Here is a 21,799-nt window from a genome sequence, read left to right as displayed (position 1 = left end):
GACTACTCAGGGAAATGACCAGTACAAGCCTGTGCAAAAGCTGGATCAACCAAAAATCAATTCCCAAAAATGAGCAAATGACAAAGCTGCCTAGACGTGAATGAAATTAGGATCAGCTGCTCAGAGTAACCAACCAGAATCCAACCTGCACTAGGAATCAATCAGGAATCAGCACTCCAAAACTGAACAATCAGAAGCTGAAATGAAAAAAGGGCATTTCAGGAACTATTACCACCAAAACTATCAATCAAGATCAGACACAAACCAAGAATCAATCAGAGACCAACTCTCACCAACCTGTAACAATCAGAAACTAGATTGGCTATAGATCGATCAGTTCCTGCTCAGTTGTCTGTGATCTGCTATGCAGACCACCTTGCAACTGAACATGCCAGTCTCAGTTGTTAGTGTAACATCAGGAAATCTGGTGTCTAGGACACAATCACTAAACCTTGAAACCCAACATTGCCCAACAGATGCCCACCGTGAAAGCTTTTACCATTAAACTATTATACTATTGAACTTTGTAAGCAGATAGCTTACAATAAGGCTTTTTTTAAAAAAAGAAACCTTACCAACTAACATATAAATCATTTTTTTTTCTATAACAAAAAATTCTCACAAGAAAATACTCTTGCCTTAATGTGCTTGCCAGTCACTTGAGGTGTTTCGTCATAACCACCAAAGGTGTTAGGAAGACCTGAAAAATATATTCAATTCTATAAATCTTTTATGTTTATAAATGGAAAGAAAAATATCTTGAGTGCAGTCAATGCACTATAATATTGTGAACAAAATCCTGCAAACATTTGAATAATCCGAAAGCAACTCACTTATTGAAGTTTTTGCTTCAGAGTAATGTATTGTAACAACAAACTTAGCAGAAGTTGGCAAAGCACAAACTCTCTTTTTAAGGGAAACAGTTCAATTTTGTCAAGTTATTTCACAATTTTAGTTTATCCCAAATGACCACAAATCTAAAAGTTGAAGTACATGCATACCACATTTAAAATGTCAACCCTCTCTGATTTCACTGAAGTATGCCCATTTTGCCACAGACTAAAGCCACTTAATTTTAATGGTCACTGCTCATCTGTCACATGGTAAGACACCAAACAATGAATTATTTGGGGGGGAAAAGAAGGACCTAACAAAGCAGATCCATTCACCCCAATTTTATACATGGTTCATGTCTGACAGGTTGATAAGCTAATCAGCATAGTAATTCATTTTAATGCTGATAATGGCACCTGTACAAGATATATGTATCCTGCTTCCATAACACCTATTGTTTCAATCGTTGTGAAAGGGCTGAATTCACACAGATCTATACATACCTGCATTGGGATAACAAATGATGTAAGCAGTTGTGCACTTTCCCATTGCTTCAATGAAGGGTCTCATTTCAACTGCTCCCAAAGCACAGTTTAACCCAATGCTGCAAATACAAAAGAGAATCTAACAAAACCAAGTTTGTTTTAATCACAAAACCATACATTTGGAAGTAGTCATTTAGGTAAATATGACCAATTCATTCCCTATGCAGGAATCCAATTTAAAGCATTCCTAATAGATGACTGCTTTGAACTCATCCAGCAAAAGGGCACCTACTCATTACCATTTAAGTATCTCATGATTGCTCTTCAGGTACAAATGTGGTAAATCATCAATTTTCTACTGGGATGGGATCTAGATGTAGAAGTAGAAATACATAGCATGGCATGTAAAAAGGATTGTGGTGGACTAAAACCAGTGACCTCTAATCCAAGATAAGATTTACATAAATGGGAATATTTTGGGACCAGATGGAATTTTGGAGTATCCAAATATTTTGATAAATTATTGCAAACTTATTGCTTTATTGTTTTGCTTTATGGGAATATGTTTAATTATTTCTATATACTACTTTGAGCTCCTTTCAGAGACAGAGTGATATAAAAATCAAATATAATGGGAGTTAATACAAATGCTAGTACTTCTGCAGATAGTAGATTAAGCTCTTTTAGCAAAGAGATCAATTTCAAATAGGGAACATTCTGAAAATAAAAATCTTCAAGTAGTGTCAACTCTACCATTTACATAAAAGCTAAAACATAAAAAGATTAAAACAAACATTGCAAAGACCCATAGGGAAGGTGGGGGGGAGAGTATAAACTTCCCAATTCAATTGTAATTTGTAATTTCAACCTTCAAAACTAGAAAAAGTTGCATAAGATGGGCATCCATATAAATCTTTTAAAAAAGTAACTAGCTTAAGAGCATCACCAATGCTCTTCCTAGGCCGCAGCTGCTTGCTGAAGTTGCCAGAGATTCATTATACACAAAGCTAATTTAGTAATTAGTCAGGAATAAAGGTGAGAATATCATTGAACTAATAAGAAAAACAAGTCTATAGAAGATAAGCTCTGGATTCACATATGTCAACTGCAAAGAAGCCACATGGTGACTCCTTGTAGTTGCTTCAATAGCCTCCTGAGGTTTTCTGGGCCATGCCCAGCGATCACTTCCACCAAGAAAACTGAGCAGCTGCAATTCCTCTGCAGCTTCAAGGAGCTGATTGGAGAAACATGCTCCACACAAGAACAAACCTTGCTTGATGATTTCCCTAGTTGTCCCCAACACATCTGTCTCTAGCTAGTGGATCTCCAGAGGTGGGTGTCAGCTCTCATAATTCCCCACTCAGCATAGGTACTGCTAAGAATTCTGGGAGTTGAAGTCTCAATTTGAGGAAAAGCTATCCTAAATTATCAAATACAGTTTGTTCTAAGAAAAATTAATCTTGGCCACCTAAGACGTTACACATAGAAAATGGGCATCTCCCTTGGCAAGGAGCATGATTCTTTAAAACTCTATAAAGGGGAAAAGAGTAATCCTCCCTGAGTCTACAGCTATAATGGTAAAAGCACAAGCAGGGTCAGAGATTTTAGGATGATTGAAGATGAGAGTAAAGCTTTCCCTCACGTGAAAATAAGTAAAATTGAATTTACTGCTTCAGTTCTTATGAGGCGGTGATTCCCTGCACCTCCAGTTCAGATTAAGCTTTAACAATCTCTCAGCAGGCTGCTATTGTGAGAACATACTTATTGAAGAAGGATTCAGACAGATTGCAGTTAAGACTGCTGGTGAAGTTTTTCACTTAAAAAAAAGGGGCTGTGGCCCTATTGATATATAATTGTGCTTTATTCACCGCAATGGAAAAGGTAAGATGTATTTCACTGTAATACTACATCTTCTAAAAAAAATATTATAGTAGCTGTTCTGTTTAAACTGACAGTCTTATCAATGGACACTCTTGTAATATTGTATAAACTAAGCCATCTCATTGACTCCTTACAATTTTTTCTGTAATCCATGGGGAGGTTTATGAAATCTTTGATTCAGTTTTAGACAGATTCTTTTGCTAAGAAGCAACTATATTTGATTCAGTCAGCAGTGAAGGCTGAATGAGCTCTGCTAAGCAACTCATAGTTCACTACAAATGGCTACTGAGAGGTTTAGCTGCAGAGTAAATTATCCATAGTACTGCTTATACAGCTACTCTTCACTTAACGACTGTCCTGTGTTGCAACCAAAGTTGCCACGGTGCTGAACAAGTAACTTTACAATCAGTTGTTGCATTTATGACTATCGTAGCACCCCATGGTCAGGTGATCAAGATGCAGGCAATTTGAAATTAGCAGGTATTTATGATTATTGCAGTGTCTTGTGACTTCTATTTGTGCACTTCACAGCCTGCTTCCAACTATGGAGAAGCATGTGATATCTCACTTAATGACCATAGGCAACTGGCTTAGCAAATGTGGTAGAAGTGAGATTGTAAGTCCATCATGGTTATGTTTCATTTAACTACCATGTTGCTTAGCAATGGAATTGCTAGTCCCAATATTAATTGTTCAGCAAGGACTACCTGTATAATAAACCACCTAGGACAGCTGTCACAATCAAGAGAATAATTAAGCACAAGGCACATTCTATTATGCGCTGGAGACCTGCAGCAGCCCAAGAGTATCATAAGATAAGTAGAATAGATTCAATATATCCTAGAAATTATTATTCCACAAGCAGGAAAGAAACTGAAGCTGAAAAGAGATCAGATTCTAGCAAGATAACAATCTGATACATACTTTCAATCAACGATGAAGTATATATAACAGAAAAAGTAATGGTTTTTCATCAGTGTTCATTGACCCCAGACTTGAACGGTGCTGAAAAACCTCAAACGTGAAATCGTACTCAGGGTGATATAAGAGTACTTCTAAGCTAGAAGAGATTTGCAAGCAAAAATGAGGGAACGCGTTCAAAAGCAAGAATAGACTCCTAACTGGTTAGAGGAAATAACTGAGAAGTTTCTTCTTGCAAAGGATACCACCCAACTATTACAAAATAATTAGAAAACTGTCCAAACTTTTATTTGTATTCATTCTTCCTCATTCAGAATCTATAACAACTGTATTCAAATCTGCAGAAAAATGGGATGTTTTGTGCAAAGTATGCACAATCTTCTGCTGCTCACTTGAGCATTTATAGAAACATGCTATTTGACCAGAAATACCTCTGTTTTTGTATGCAGCTGTATATATGCATATATAATCATTTTAAATACTTGAATCCCAGGTGTAAACATCTAGAAAACAAATAAAGCTACTGAACTCCGGGATACAAAAGTGCTTTCATCAACCTCCTATTGACATCATCAGAATAAGGCTAAAGGTGAGAAGAATCTACATATATACCTGTGTGACAGTTTAACTGTCAGATTATAGAATATGTAATTGGGGCCCCTGCCCGCCCCCCCCCCCGCCCCCCACATTCAGCTGCACTAGTTCCAGCTCAGCCATACAAGCCGGCTTCCATTTTAGATCTTGACATCTTCCCTCCCCTCAGCTGTTCAGCGCGTCCATCCTGTTGCGCATGGCTGCTTGGCGTCGTCACTGGACCATCACTCATGCCGTCTCATTTGATTGTGGCATTGGTCAGGCATGTCAGCTGTCAATGTCTTCATAGAATGAACGTACGTACGTACACACACACAAACACACGATCCATATCCAAATAGCTAACATTTTTAAAACAAACAAGTTATTATAAAAGTGGCCAACACCAACCAATTGTATAAAAGATCAATTATCTCTGCACTGCTGCACAAAGACATGTAATGATAGAATCGGAAATAGCAAAGCTATACGGCTGCAAGTCATTCAAATAGTATAAATCAGGGCTTTTCAACCAGTGGTACAGGTACCACCTGTGGTACATTGGCACCTGGCAGGTGGTACGCAACCATCCTAGAAAAGTGGTAGTGGGGGAGGGGAATGAGCTGAACTGGTGGCAGCACCACACAAGCCTGAGCGAGAGACGGCTGGAGCTGCAGAGCTGTCAGGGCTCAGCGGAAGCACCAGAATCCACACCAGGCTCCAGCTGGAGCTCGGCGCTGATCCTGGTGCTTCTGCTGAGTCCAGAAAAACGCCGATCAGCTGGAATGTTGCAGCATCTCCAGGGTCTTGTGATTTACATTCAGATGCTTGGCAACTGATTCATATTTATGACAGTCACATTGTCCCAAGGTCGTGTGAAGTGACCAAAACCTGCTGCAACCACCCAGCAGAGGGGGGGGGAATAAAAACCAAACATCTCCCCACCCCACCCCCACTGACAATCCTCAACAGAAATGCTTACAACAATGAAAACCTCGAATAGGAAGAAGAGCGCCACCAGGTGGGCAGACAGGTGTTTTGCTCGGCTGTGGCTTGGGGGGCACTTTTTTTGGTGCCATTGTAACTTCGAACAGTCACTAAGCGAACTGTTGCAAGTCGAGGAATACCTGTACTTCATCACTTTTTTCCTTTTTTTTTTTTTGCTTATAAGTTTTTGACACCTTGCTAGGCGACTGGTGGTACTCGGATGTTGCCATACCCTAAAAGTGGTACAATGAGGGAAAAGGTTGAAAAGCCCTGGTATAAATAAGCTGGTTTATGTCTTACTGACCCATTATTCAACAAGACTTTCAGCCAGGATAAATACGGTCAAAGATGCCTTCCTTACCAATCCATAAATAAATTCCATTTAATTTTGTGGAATCATGACCAGTTTATTAGCTTTTATACTTTTTAACTCGCCAGTCAGAGCTCTTTTTTTCACTTTAGCTTCTTTGCCTCATTACAGCATTCCCTCTATCTTCCTACCAGCCTCATTTGCTGAACTCCCTGTACAGGTTTTCTATTCTTCTTGCTTGCTCCTTTTTTGATCAGTCATTTCCCCAAGACACAAAAACAGAGAGGAAGAACAGACTTCAGCCTATAACTGCTGCATTGCATCTGTGTAATGAGATGAATTAACTGCAGGAGAGCTTCAGCATCAAGCATTTCCAAACTTTACCAGATGTGACAAATTTTATCATCCGGGGACAAACAAAGCAGCTTTTCTAATTTCTTCAGCTGATAAACCTAAAGTACTCATCTGCTTGGCAGTACTTATTAACTATTTTCAAGCTGTAGGCAAAGACTGAAGGAGGAAAACTCCAGGTCTATTTGGAATCATATCCAATGCACAAACTATATGGGACAAGGAAGAAAATCAACAAGCAAATCACGATTACACCTAGTGGATAGAAAGACTGCAGCCAAGAAATTAAAAGACACTTGCTCCTCAGGAGGAAAGCCATGGCAAATCTAGACAGCACACTAAAAAGCAGAGACATCACCCTGTCAACAAAAGTGCGTATAGTCAAGGCTATGGTCTTCCCAGTTGCAATGTATGGCAATGAAAGCTGGACCATAAAAAAGGCTGAACGCCAAAGAATTGAGGCCTTTGAACTTTGGTGCTGGAGAAGACTCCTGCGAGTCCCTTGGACTGCAAGGCGATCAAACCGGTCAGTCCTAGAGGAGATCAACCCTGACTGCTCTTTAGAAGGCCAGATCCTGAAGCTAAAACTCAAATACTTTGGCCACCTAATGAGAAGGAAGGACTCACTGGAGAAGAGCCTAATGCTGGGAAAGAGTGAGGGCAAGAGAAGAAGGGGACGACAGAGAATGAGGTGGCTGGATGGAGTCACTGAAGCAGTGTGAGCTTAAATGGACTCCAGAAGATGGTAGAGGACAGGAAGGCCTGGAGGAATGTTGTCCATAGGGTCACGATGGGTCTGACATGACTTTGCAGCTAACAACAACTTACAAAACAATTTGGGGATTGTGTGTGTATGCCAATCCCTTTCCAACAGTGAAGAAACCATACTAGGAAAGAGCCCTGGCAGGATTTGATTTTTCCAGATAGTTGGCTGCATTTTCCTATGGAGAAATGCATCCTTTGAAATTAATGATTTCTCTGAAAACAGCCAGTGATGTTAGATGGTGGGTAATCTGAGCAATGGCAGAAATTAACTGTGCAAGCTCCTTGTTATGGAATCTCTTTTAGCAAAATGGTTATAGAATCTTTTGCAGCTGCAAAGCTTATTGTAAAGCAAATCCAGGGTGTCTGTTTTCTCACCAAAGTGGCTGGCTGTGAGATATGCTGATGACAAATGCTTCTCCAGTCTGTCCAGAGAGAGTACGGCCACTTTTGTCAACAATGGTCCCTGATACCTGTAAACCACAAGGACAGTAGGGAGGTAGACAAAGTAGCAACATTAAAAACAGTGCAATAATAGTTGCTAGAGTGAAATTAACTTTAATGCTTCAGTAAAAAACATCTGACTTGCCGCAAAAGTCTGGAAGTGAGTAGCTTCTATTTCTATCCCAAATTTCTTCAAATCCCTTCCATGCATTTAGAGACTACAATATCCAGATTCCATCTGTGCATTGGGGGGACTACAATATCCACAAACCCCAGCCATTCCTGGTCTGAAATTTCAGTTCACCTCAAAGGCAACTGACTGGGGAGGACCAATCTATCCAAAAAGCACAGGATAAATTTTTTATCTGTATTCAGTACTCAAAACACAGTTGAATTTTTGCTCAAATAAGATAGGGTTTTTGAGGAAAGAAAGTCCATTTTCAATAGCAGTATGAAAATAAGTCCTTCTCCTCATCTATCTTTTATTATGCCTGATGAAACTTGACATTTCTTCTGAACACTGCAGGTCTTTTTTAATTGGGGTTATATTTGTATTATATTTCTAATCTGGTATACAGTGTATATATTCTCATTACCAAAAAACCCTATGAAAACCAGTTATCTACGGAAACAGTAACATATAGCAGAACCAAAAGTAGCAGCAATTCCAGTTCAACAGACTATCCTCTGAATTATTGTACATATCAAGTTCTTCTCCATTAAGCTTACCCTAAAAATACCACAAGCTTATAAAAGCAAAATAATTGGTTTTCCTTGCTATCTTTGTGCAACAAATGCCCTCATATAATAATAATAACAACAATAACAACAATAAAAATAAAGTTGGAAGGGACCTTGGAGGTCATCTATTGCTAAGCACATTGATTTGTGCTTAAATTGTAAGCCACCCTGAGTCTTCGGAGAAGGGCGGGATATAAATGGGATTTTAAAAAAATCTAGTCCAACCCCCTGCTCAGGCAGGAAACCCTTTATCATTTTGGACAAATGCTGTCCTCTCTCTTCTTAAAAACGTCCAGTGCTGAAGCATTCACAGCTTCTGGAGCCAGGTTGTTCCACTGGTTAATTGTTCTAACTGTCAGGAAATTTCTCCTTAGTTCTAAGTTGCTTCTCTCTTTGGTTAGTTTCCATCCATTGCTTCTTCTCCTGCCTTCAGGCGCTTTGGAGAATAGCTTGACTCCTGCTTCTTTGTGGCAGCCCCTGAGATATTGGAACACTGCTATCATGTCCCCCTCGTCCTTCTCTTCATTAAACTAGACATACCCAATTCCAGCAACCGTTCCTTATATGTTTTAGCCTCCAGTCCCCCAATCATCTTTGTTGCTCTTCTATGTACTGTTTCTAGAGTCTCAACATCCTTTTTACATCGTGACCAAAACTGGATGCAGTATTCCAAGTGTGGCCTTACCAAGGCATTGTAAAGTGGTATTAATACTTCAAGTGATCTTGATTCTATCCCTCTGTTAATTTAGCCCAGCACTGCATTTGGCTTTTTTGGCAGCTGCAGCACACTGCTGGCTCATATTGAAGTGATTATCCACTAGGATTCCAAGATCCCTCTCACAGTTGCTACTATTGAGCAAGGTACCCCCTATACCAGGGGTAGGCAACCTCGGCTCTTTTATGACTCATGGACTTCAACTCCTAGAATAGCTGACTCAGGAATTCTGGGAGTTGAAGTCTATGAGTCATAAAAGAGCCGAGGTTGCCTTCCCCTGCCTTATACTATACCTGTATAGTATATGTCAGTAAAATAATTTGGGGATCAAGTGCCAAGAACCTATGGAGAATACATGTGTTAAATATGTATTTAACACATATATTCTCCACAGGCTCTTGGCACTGTCCCTCCTTTAATCCATGACAGATGTTCCCTAATGGGATTATCATCTCCTAGCTTCAGGTCACAAAGTGCATAGGACAACGTATTGGGCATTATGGCAATCCTCTCCTACAGCACATTGGTCAATCAAGGGCAGCTAGAATGTAACTATCACATCAAAAACATCCAATTATCTGCTCTTGTACCAGACAGACTGGCTGCTCCCAGCGGGACAAAGAGGTGCTGCCTGCTATCTATATGGAGCTGTGGAGAACAGGAAGCTATCTATAAGATTTAGGAAGCTTTCGGCGACTATTGAAGTTCCCGCTGGAACTCAGCACATTTAAAACAGCAAACAGCAGCTGAGAAGGAAAGGAGCATTCCAAGACTCAGCAGCAGCTCCCTTCTGAGTTACAGCACAGAACTGCACACTGAGCAATATTATTATTTATTTGTATTTTTAGCATGCAGAGACTCTGGGCAGGACTTAAAATATTTTTGAACATGCAAAAAACACACAAACAAAATATGCCACATATTACAGTTGCTGAGCCCACAATTCAGCCTTATCAGCTAATGAAGCCATAACTTAAGTGTGAAAATTACTAAGACTTAAGGCTGGCATCTTCCAAGGGAAAATAATGAGCAGGCCACGCAAGATTTTTATAATTTGGCACACTGGTAATATTATTGAGGGGACATTTTCAGACTGCTACGTGTGGCAGGTCATTCATTTATTATCATTAGAAAGCTATAAAGCACATATTGGAAAGAGGAAGCTAACACACGATATGTGAGGTTTCCAAAACACAATGTTCTGGATTGTGTTAGCTACTGTAGAAAAAAGGGAACGCACTCTTTTTCAGAAAAAAATGGATAATTCTAAGTTTAATTAGAATGTACTCACAAACAAGGGTCTCGGTTCATATTCTTCTTCAAACAATTTTTGGAGAGCAAAGAGAGCTGCCTGTCCAATGAAAATATCACAGTAAATTAATTTCCCGTACTTTAGGAAATTCTCATTTTATAGATATGGACAAGAAAGGGGACAAATTACCACTAATGAAAGTGTACAACTCAACCCTGCTCCAAAACATGCATACACACAGTCAAGTAAAATATGCAAACCACAGTGGAGCCTGCCGGACATTTGTAATCACAAGAAACAGACTGACCAGTGTCTTCCATTGCAGGATTTATTGCAGAACAGAGCCTGAGAGTCCACACAGAAATTGAATCAGGTCAGATGGCTTAATAGGACCTCAACTCAACTGGGCACCGTGCAGAGAACACATTGGTACACATTAAAAAAATGTTATATATCCCAGACTTTATTTTAATCCCAAATTTCAGCTTCAGCCAGGAGTATGAACTTCACAGAGATCTTCAAGGCTCAGAGAAGAGAGGTCAAGGCACGTCCCACATTATAAACTATATCTCTTCTGCAAACTAAAGATTCAGGTTTGCCTCTATTTGCTTCACTTTACTGTCTTGACTTTGTGGCAAGAATTCCAGAAAACAGATAAAGATAATTGTGTACATTTTTAAAAAAATTCTCATGACAGATTTCCAAATCTGAATTTCTGACGTCGTAAACCACAGGACAACAGTATCCAAACCTTTAGTTGCTCTTAAAAGGAAGCCAACCTCTCATTTTACAGTAAATAAAGGGAGATTTGCCAGCACAGCCTGCCTATTAGCATATGCATATGATTTCCTTTTCACATATTATTGGGAATGGGCATTATCATTATGAACCGCTAAAATTCTACTTAAAAACTCACCTTGGCATTGGCTGTATCAAATATGGTTTCAACCAGCATGATATCTGCTCCACCATCTAAAAGACCTTTGGCTTGTTCAGTGTAGGCATCTACCAATTCATCAAAAGCTAAAACACAGCAACGAATAGTTACAACAATGAAAAATGCACTTTCCAGTTTCATCTGGAAAGGTGGTTCTCATATGTTCTATACCTGTTAGATAGGACTGAAGGTAAACCTGCATTGTAACTCCTTATTGTTTGAGATGATGACACCTGGGCTGACAGTTGGACTATCAGATATTACTAAATGTTTACTTGACTGCTTAAAAATACCTGGGGCTCTTTTAATGTGTCATTAATTATGAATTTATTAACTGTAACCAAACATGAAATAAAATTCAAAGTGAGAAAATCTTTAGAACTGTCAAATGTTTTGAGTCAATATGGCAGAACTGCAATTAGAACTAAACTGACAGAAGCACATAAAACCAAATTAATAAATCATTTTCAGTTTTAAGATTATGAATGAAAATACTTACTAACATTCCGATAATCAGGGCTTTCCACGGATGGGGAAACAGAAAGGGTCTTGTTTGTGGGGCCCATTGCTCCAGCCACGTATCTTTTACTTCCTTAACAAAGGAGAAAAGCACAAGCACAATATTTGGATGATGAACTTTGGACTGTACGACAAAGAAATGCAAAATATCAGACAATATCTGATCTTTTGGTCTTCATTTGTATGTTGCAATGAAAAACCATGACTGCTTTCCAGAGATTAGATGATCCATTCTGCCAAAAAATGTCTTGCTAGAGAGACCACTTTTGAGTGCAAAAGTCTACTGCTACTGATCTTCATATACTATAATAATGACCATTGTTTTAGATTATAAATGAACAAAATCCTGAAGTGAACACCAAAGATAGGTATGGGCAATCTGTGACCCCAGAATTGCAAGTGTCCACTGAACTTCTTTTTTTAGCTCTTAAATTTTTTTTATTTCCTACCGTTTTTGCAATAAGCCTATGAAAAGAATAGCATAATTCTAAAATAAACTTATCGCCATTTTAAGAAGAAAAGTCCAAATGTCACAATTTTAAGAAGAAAAGTGCAAAAGCAGGAAAAACGTAAAAGAAAATGTTGACTTCAAACTTAAACATGGAGATCCTACTTACTTTGTATTAAGACCTCTCCTATTTTAATATTGTTCCCATTCCAAATTACTAAGTGTGGTTTTGGCCCAAATCAATATTTCTGGTATGGTGTTCTCCCATAGCAGCAATATTTCTCTCTATACCAGAGGTCCCCAACCCCCAGGCTGTGGCCCATTTCAAATCAGGCCACTCATGTGACAGACGAGCACATGCGCAGCTCCATTTGTGCGAGCAATAGGCACTTGGGCTCACACGCAAAGTTCCATTTGTGAGAGTGGAGGGTGCTTATGCTCATAAGTGAAGCTCTATTTGAAAGAGCTGCACGTGCTCAGGTGTGTGCCTACAACTCACACAAAACCATCTCCTCTCCTCCCCCCACCAGGCTGCCAAGCGGGAAAGGTTGGGGACTGCTGCTCTATACTCATAGCAAGCATGTTGGGTGGGGGGGTCTGAATGGGGAAGAATAGACTTCAGGTGAATCTAACAAGAGAGTGGCTTTAGACCAGTGGATCTGGTCGTTTTCCATCTTTAGTTCTAGGTGGGGTTGCCTAGAATCATATAAGCAATTTGGAGGTTCTCCTGGACTCACAGCTCCTGTGTGAAGAAAAGATATCACTATGACCAGAAAGGCCTTCAAGCTGGCCTTGAAGAGCTTCAATTGGTTCAGAATACAGCAACCTTCTAATGATCATATTACATCTTTGCTCCACAAACTGCATTTATTATTTCACACAATACTAAAAGCCATCAAAACTTGGACCTTACAAAATTCAGTTTGGCATAAAAATAATAAAGAAAGGTAGACTCAAAATATCAATAACTATTTAAAATAGTTATTGGTAAAAATACAAAAATCAAAAAGTGGTGCTAAAATTCAGGTAATTATATCTCAGCAAATCAGGTAATACTGCTCTAAGGGCTCTTATATGTTTTTCACTCTTCATCGAAGGAAAATTGTAATATGGTGATTTAAACCACAGCCAAAACCACATTAGCAAGCCTAGATAACTCATGATACAAATGTATATCAGTGTGTCAAGTTACTCACCCGTCTCTGCAGTAACATCATCAGCTGCTTTTCGAGCTATCTGGGCTGATATTTTATTTAACCGATAAGCCTAATAACAGATTGGGAGGTGGTAGATACAAAAAAATCAATAAACTTCATATGCACTGCACTGAACTCTCCATTATAGTTTTGCTGTCAAAAGATCTCATACAGAGGCTCCTTAACAGTCTTCAGATTGTCTAGAACAGAGGTCCCCAACCTTTTGAGCACCAGGGACCGGTTACATGGAGCTTTTTCCGCAGACCAGAGGGGGCGTGGTTTGTGTGCTGCCTGCATCCTGCGGATGGGGCTTTGCTTGTTGTTGGTGCAGACCAGTTGCCAGCATGCCGCAGCCCAGTACCAGTCCACGGATCGGGGGTTGGGGACCCCTGGTCTAGAAGAACCAATTGGCAGGAACTAATCTTAGGGGCCAAAACGCATCAAAGCCACAATGAAACAGAACAGAGATTATGCCAGTTCACTGTAAACAAATGTTTTTTTGCACATTTAGGAATTTCTACTTCTGAAATGAATCAAGGTGGGTGAGAAGAAGACATGGGCAAAGGAGGGTTTACACATGGCGTTAAGCCAAAATTGGTTTTACATATTTCTGACATAGTGGGATAAGTGAGCCAGATCAAAGAGCCAAGCAGACAGAAGGGAAAAAAGCTGCTTCTTGGCTGCATTAGAAGAAGCAGAGAATTTGCAAACCCATGGATTACTCATTTAACACTATAATTCACAATCACCTTCAAAACAGCACTGTTACAAATGAATTTATCTCAAGAATCTGGAAAATGATGTCAGCTAAAAACACAACACAGGATTAAAAACAGCCTTGTGGAGATGATTCATTAAAAAAACACTCATGTCTTGGCTGCTATTCAGATCAGTCACCAGGATATGAAAGGTGGCATACTCTTGCAAAGATGCAAACATCTATCGTTGCAGATACGGCATCTGTTTGCTTTTTTTAAGGAAAAGAAAAATGATTTAACAAAAAAAAAAGATCTTCACCATTTCTTAAAGTCCTCACCCAGATAACAGCATTTTAAAGACTAGTTTACATTAACCTACTACAAAGCAACATTATACAAGCATGAACAGTAGTGGGAAAGAACAAACATCCACAATAACGAAGTTGGAAATAGAGATAGTCCTCGACTTTCAACAGTTCAGTGATTGTTCAAATTTACAACGGCACTGAAAAAAGTGACTTATGACCGTTTTTCACAGTTATGATCCCATGATCATGTAATTAAAATTCAAATGCTTGACACCTGGTTCATATTTATGACCAGTGCTATGTCCCAAGGTCATGTAATCACCTTTCGCGATCTTCTGACAAGCAAAATCAATGGGGAAGCCAGATTCACTTAAAAACCGGGTTACTAACTTATCAGCTGCAGTGTTTCACTTAACAACTGAGACAAGAAGGGTTGTAAAATGAGGCAAAATTCACTTAACAACAGAAATTTGGGCTCAATCTAGGATTACCTGTAACAAAGCAAAGCACTGCTGTTTTTTGCAGTTAGGCTCTTTTGGCAAATGATCAAGTGAAACACAAGTAGCAAATCCAGGCAGCTTGATCAAAGCAGGTCAAAGGAAAACCCAAACCTGACAAATAAGAAATCAAAAGTTCTTACCAGATGTTCAAGGCTGTAGTCAGCTTGTGCTATTTTAGTGCTACTGAAAGTATTTGTCTCAATGATATCAGCACCAGAAAGCAAGTATTCCTGTAAGAACAGAACAATTGAAATAATAGCATTTAGACTTACATGCCGCCCTATAATGCTTTACAGCAGGGGTCCCAATTCCCAGGCCGTGGACCAACACTGGTCCATGGCCCACCACGAACCAGGCCACACAAGCAAGTGAAGCCCCATCCACACACGCACGGGATGGAGGCAGCATGTGAAACCATGCCCCTCCGATCCACAGAAAAACAGGTCCCTGGCACCCAAAAGGTTGGGGGCTGCTGCTTTATAGCACTCCCTGAGTAGTTTACAAAGTCAGTATATTACCCCCAACAATTTGGCTCCTCACTTTACCAACCTCAGAAGGATGGGAAAGCTGAGTCAACCTCAAGCCCTGTCAGGATCAAACTCCAGGCTCTGAGCAGTTTGCCTGTAATACTGCACTTTAACCACTGCACCACCAGGGCTCATACTCTCTTTGTTTATACTTCCAACTGAAGCTTGGAAATTCAGGAAACTAGGAATGGGAAACACGGTACAACCAGATATGGGCAGGGTTTGTTGAAAAAGGAACATTTTTTTAGAGAAAGTATAATCTAATCTTCCCTACAATGGATTTTAATTCAATGGGGACTGTACCAGTATTTTTAAACAAAGTACCAGCTCCAGAGTGAAGAACACCTAGAAAAAAAAGGCTCTTATGATTGGTCTTAAACTAACAATAAGCAACAGCAATATCTGGAGAAGGCCAACAGAGCAAAGTTTAATTTTCTTCAGGAATCATTCTAAATTGTCCTATTGTCGGGGCAATGCTGGGAAATTAAAACAGAATTTGGAGCCACCACCTAGATGCTGCTTGAAGTCAGTAGACACACCCGTACACTCAAATCTAGTGAGCTGAAGAACAACACAAAACAAAGTTCATCTGTAATTAAATTATTCAACAGTCAGAAAGCAGAACTCATAGTCAATGGCTACTAAATAGATGATTGCTCTAATCAAGTCCAAAGATACATTATCAATGAGCTGTCCACTAGTTTCTTGAACAGACTACACATAGTTAACAGTTGGCCTATCACTGCTAGATATAACTAGATATAAAATGAGACATTGTCCCTGATGATTTTTAGTTCTGTTATTAATCTTTGAGATTAAGAGGAAAAGCTTTAGAAATCCTCTCAACTGCAAGCTCAGTTTATGTTTTTTTCATTATCTGAACAGCAGGAGAGGAAACTCTGCAACATATTATACAATTAAATTATAACTGAAAATGGCAAAAGAAGCAATTCCTGTTCCATATTCATGTTGTTATACTGTACAAAGAAATGTAGTTATATTTCAGATTTGGAGGCTCCAATATAACTGTCTCAGTTTAAACCCTTGCATTTTTTTTCCTTAGCAGCAAAGAAATTAAATGAGGACAAAGGTAATTACAGTCTGTTGTATTTTAATCAAAACGCTATCAGGAAGAATTCCTAATTTAGATTTTCAGTGAGATTTTCAGTGAAACTGACTGATAACTGAATATATTTCTCTATGTACCCAGTCTCTTTAAAAATTAAGAATTTATCAATATTTCCATGTGATATTTCTTTTGAAATAACGTAAGTATGTATGTATGTGTTTTAGTGTATGTGCAAATGTACATTTATTCATTTATAACATTTCTAAGGCCACCCAGCTAATGACTTTGAGCAGCTTACAACGTTAAAATCTGAACAGAAAAATAAAAACACTACTTTCAATTTCCTTCATGTGTGTATAGAGGTGTAGAAGGGTATGACTACAGGAATTAATGAAAGAGAGACAGTGTGGTATAAGGGTTAAGATTTATTTATATTTTATTTGCACTGAGTGCTTTTGTACCGGAGACAAATTCCTTGTGTATCTAATCATGCATGGCCAAATAAAGTATTCAATTCAATAAATACATGCAAATAAATTGTCTTTCTGATTAATTAACAAAAGGCTAAGATGTTGGATTAGAAGAGGGGTCAAGTCCTCTCTTTGGCGTAGAAACCAGTTATGTTATTTTAGATCAATTGCTCTCTCAGGCTAAGACTGGGAAGTTGAAAAACTTCCACTTACCTGCACCGGATCTACGTAATTTTCAACAGAGGCCTTCATTCTGCACCAGACTGATTTGGGTTGTTATAATAAAATTGGTTTATACACACACACACACACACACACACACACACACACACACACCTGTTTTCCTTAATCTCAGGTCCTCTACCAGAGGCCAGGGAGTTTAAGGGTTTTGAGCAGTATTTTTTAACATGACACTCTTCTGATAGATGGCTCCTATGTTGTTCCTGAGATCTGTTGGAGCCACTGTCCCAGCTTAGGAGTCACAGCCCTGAGTGCTCATACCACCGCTGAGACTGCTTTAGTCTTTATTTTCCATATCCTCTCTAGTTTTTCCTTCAGGCACTGTTAATTCTCCAGTTTCTCATGCACCTTTTTCCTGATATTGCTGTCACTTGGCACTGCTACATCAGTCACTACTGCTGTCTTTTGGTCCTTCTCTACTATATATATATATAGCATATGCTATATCTATAGCAAAAACATCTGAAGTACATGCCCTTCCCTAGTCAAATAAAACCTAGAACATGAATTGGGGTTGCAAATATCTGTGCACATGGGAATGGGATGGCTGGGTGAGTTATGCAATAGTAAATATTGAAATGCATTTGCCTGGCATCTGCAAATGTATAAATAATGATTTTAATTCCACTAAAATTGCAATATATCTCATCACATGTCCTATTTATTAATCGGTGTGTCTTTTCATAGATAAAAAAGGTAAAGGTAAAGGTTCCCCCGCACATGCGTGCTAGTCGTTTCCGACTCTAGGGGCCGGTGCTCATCTCCGTTTCAAAACCGAAGAGCCAGCGCTTGTCCGAGGACATCTCCGTGGTCATGTGGCCGGCATGACTAGACGCCAAAGGCGCACGGAACGCTGTTACCTTCCCACCGTAGCGGTCCCTATTTTTCTACTTGCATTTTTACGTGCTTTCGAACTGCTAGGTTGGCAGAAGCTGGGACGAGTAACAGGCGCTCACTCTGTTATGCGGCACTCGGGATTCGACCCGCCAAACTGCCGACCTTCCGATCGACAAGCTCAGCGTCCTAACCCACTGAGCCACCGCGTCCCTTCTTTTCATAGATAGGAGTTGTCAAAGGACCATTTTACTGTAATCCCCCTGCTGGTGATTCACTGCCATATTAATGCATACAGAAGTCTCTTTTTTCAAGGAAAGTTATTTATCTTAAGACATTATATGTGAAAAATACCCGTGGCATGGAACTTGCTGTAACTGCAGACTCATTTTAGCACCCCAAGCCCTGGGACACTGTAGACACAAAACGCTAGCTGGAAAGACAGATACCCCTCTGAAGAACTCATACCAGCAATGCTGTTGGGTTTGCTTTGGCTGAGAGGCCATCTAAAAACCCTCTTGACCAGATAACAGTGCAGCATATTCTGCCATGACATTTGGCCAAACCATTAACACACCCGTCAGCCGGGTTCTAGTGCCAACCCAAAGATGTACTTTGGACTCCCTGGTGCCCCGCTTAAACACAACTGAGCACAAACAAAAAGGTCTGGATCACACCTGAAGCTTTCAAAGCCATGCAATTCTCAAAAGATAAAAGCACTGAATGTTTTAAAAAAAACAGAGCCTGCGGTAAAACACTGACACACATTATCAATGCATGGATGTGCTAGTATTTAAAGGCTCAAACCAGCCTGGATTATAGTTTTGTAGCACTAGTAACTTCTTAGAAATCAGAGAAAGCCTTTCCCTTCCATTCCTGTTTGATAGTGCCGTTTAAGCACCGAGGAATTACACCGTGAAGACAGGTAGCCAGGCCTCAGGGGCACCTTCACTTTCATGCTGAATAAAGAATCCCCAAATAACATGAAGACTCTGTATTCCAAACTGGGAACCACTGTGGTATATTGATTAAAGTACTGGCCTGGAAACCAGAAGACTGGGAGGTCTAGTCCCAGACTGGGCCAATCAGTCTCTCTCAGCCCAATTCATGTCACAGGATTGTTATTATGGGGAAAATAGGAGGAAAGAACATTACCATATGTCTGCTGTTTTTGGTTTTACAAAATAAAAGGTGGGATGTAAATTTGATCAAGTCCTACACCCAACCACATCAAAACCTCCCTCCAGCTTGCCTTTTTCCATTCTAGATCATCACAGCAAATCTCCTGTCACCAAATCCCCAATTTCTTTTCAAATGGCATGACAGACATAATGAGTAGCAGGCAAGCCTTTGAATCTAATAGTCTCAAGAACTATTTATTTAGTTCAATAGTGAAGTGAGAATCAGTGCCCCTGAAGACCTAACTGAGTTAAAAACAAGCAGATCTCATTTCAAACAGGTGCCCAAGACAGTTTCAAATTGCATACTATTTTGGAAGTCTGAAGTAGATGATTAAAGCCATCTTTAAGATTATAAGATTTTTTTTTCTGGTAAACCGTGAAGGAAATATTTTTTCTAATACTTCTTAAACTTTTTCTTTTTAACCTGGGACTTTAGAGGAGTTTCCTCTATTCACCAGACAGATGAAAAGCTAAAACTAACATGTTCTTAATGCTTTTCAGCCACTTATTTGTTTCTGAAGATCCACAGATGCAAATAATGAGACAGTGTCCCAAAATATCAATGCATTTTTAAAGTAAGAAAAAAGAGCACGATCCAGTGCCATTCAAATTAGTGAAAATGTTCCATTCCTACAATTTACTCTGTTGCCTTTTTCACTGAACAAATAAAAATGTTACCCAGCAACCATCTTCATATGTCCCTCATCTGAAGAACTATTTTTGAGGAAAGTGCCCATAATTGTGCTCTATCCATACCAGTATTTCAGCAGTTTTTAAATTTTTATTCTATTCTATTTATATTCTTTAAACTATGTAGACTTCAACCTCCAGAATTCCCCAAACAGAATTCTAGGAGTTAAGTTCACACAGCTTAAAGTGGCCAACATTGAGAAACACTTCTAGACCATGTGAATGTAGCTCTCAAGAATTGTTATACATCTCAGAAGAATCAATAAATCCTTTCTAGTACAAGACTCAACAAGCTGCACACTCACCTTGTGAATTTTGTAGATTATATCCGACTGAGTTATGCTCAACAGGTCATTATTTCCCTTGAGCGGTTTCAGGTGATCCTTAAATTCTTGACCTCGAAATTCCTCTTCTTCTAAGGAATATTGCTGGATCATGGTCCCCATGCCTCCATCCAAAACCATAATGCGCTCTCTCAGAATGGATTCTATCTCCTCTTTCAGGGGTTTTTTGGAAACTGCATTATGAAAACATTTGGGGGGGAAATCTTTATTTAAAGCTATCAGCATCTCTTCTCACAATCAATCACAAGCTCTGAAGTATTGAGGATTATGGACATGCCATCCTGAATTGCTTTAAAGGTAAAGGTAAAGGTTCCCCCGCACATGCGTGCTAGTCGTTTCCGACTCTAGGGGCCGGTGCTCATCTCCGTTTCAAAGCCGAAGAGCCAGCGTTTGTCCGAGGACGTCTCCGTGGTCATGTGGCCGGCATGACTAGACGCCAAAGGCGCACGGAACGCTGTTACCTTCCCACCATAGTGGTCCCTATTTTTCTACTTGCATTTTTATGTGCTTTCGAACTGCTAGGTTGGCAGAAGCTGGGACGAGTAACAGGCGCTCACTCTGTTATGCGGCACTCGGGATTCGACCCGCCAAACTGCCGAACTTCTGATCGACAAGCTCAGCGTCCTATGTTACTAACTTATCCACTGCAGTGATTCACTCAACTGTGGCAAGAAAGGTCGTAAAATGGGGCAAAACTCACTGAACAAATTTCTCATTTAGCAATAAAAATTTTGGGCTCAATTGTGGTCGTAAGTCAAGGACTACCTGTACCACCACTGGAAAGAGTAAACCAAATTAACTGCCCTTACTTGGTGGAGTGGAGTTTGTATGGTTGGGGATTTTTGCAGAATATATGCATAAAGCGCCTGAGTTGTACAGATGTCATGGGCACACCCAGGATCACAGTCATAGCTGCTGACAGATAACACTTGCTGCAGTCAGAAAGATGTATTTAAGGGAAAGATGCTTTACTCCTACTGCCCAATCAGTGCATTAAACTAAGGAGGGAGCAGACAGCATAACTATAATTGGGATGGATTTTTCTTTTTATGCTATTTTAGGTTTCAAAGGGAGAAATCACACATTAAGTGGTAGAACTTTATAACTGTACTATAAGAATCACTCTGGCCTGCAGGCATGTGACTTCATATAGCACTGTCTTAAGCGAGACTTAAGTAAGATTTCATATAGACAAAGTTTAGTGGCAAACGTAGAGCACACCAAAACGTATACGTGCCTGAAAATCACCTTAAATTATAACTAAGTTCCTTTAAAAACTATCGTTTGTATCCAAACAAAATACCGATCTGCTCGAATCACGTGTTCATAGAGAAAAGGAAATCAAGCACCGTAGAAAAATTACACGTGGTTTACAAAACAAGTAGGTGGATGAGCCTTATCCAAAACAGAATACAGAGGAAGCCTGGGAGCTGGTTCACTATAGTTCTTGCTATGTTTCCTTTGATTATCAACAAGCTCAGCTTAGCCAGGTATTATTTAATGCACTTGTTTCGTTACATCATATTCTGAGGTCCAATTTAGCTACTTAAAGCGAGAAAGATGCAGCTGTTAACCAAAAGTG

General features: G+C 39.6%; 1 protein-coding gene across 1 annotated transcript in view; it reads right to left on the bottom strand.

Moving 5' to 3' along the window:
- Nucleotides 1-21,799, bottom strand: part of MTR (5-methyltetrahydrofolate-homocysteine methyltransferase) — an 89,053-nt gene that overhangs the window by 66,723 nt on the left and 531 nt on the right. Inside the window, exons 2-10 of the mRNA XM_083349907.1 lie at nucleotides 20,179-20,390; nucleotides 15,003-15,092; nucleotides 13,357-13,426; nucleotides 11,693-11,785; nucleotides 11,173-11,279; nucleotides 10,296-10,355; nucleotides 7,483-7,577; nucleotides 1,338-1,438; nucleotides 639-700 (exon numbers count right to left, since the gene is read on the bottom strand). Of these exons, the coding sequence (XP_083206033.1) occupies nucleotides 639-700; nucleotides 1,338-1,438; nucleotides 7,483-7,577; nucleotides 10,296-10,355; nucleotides 11,173-11,279; nucleotides 11,693-11,785; nucleotides 13,357-13,426; nucleotides 15,003-15,092; nucleotides 20,179-20,390 (890 nt within the window). The remainder of the gene's footprint in view (nucleotides 1-638; nucleotides 701-1,337; nucleotides 1,439-7,482; nucleotides 7,578-10,295; nucleotides 10,356-11,172; nucleotides 11,280-11,692; nucleotides 11,786-13,356; nucleotides 13,427-15,002; nucleotides 15,093-20,178; nucleotides 20,391-21,799) is intronic.

Source organism: Vipera ursinii (genome assembly GCF_947247035.1).
Source record: "Vipera ursinii genome assembly, chromosome: 1".
Lineage (NCBI taxonomy): Eukaryota > Metazoa > Chordata > Lepidosauria > Squamata > Viperidae > Vipera > Vipera ursinii.
The sequence above is the reverse complement of the archived record's forward strand: the minus strand, read 5'-3'. Positions and strand labels throughout refer to the sequence as shown.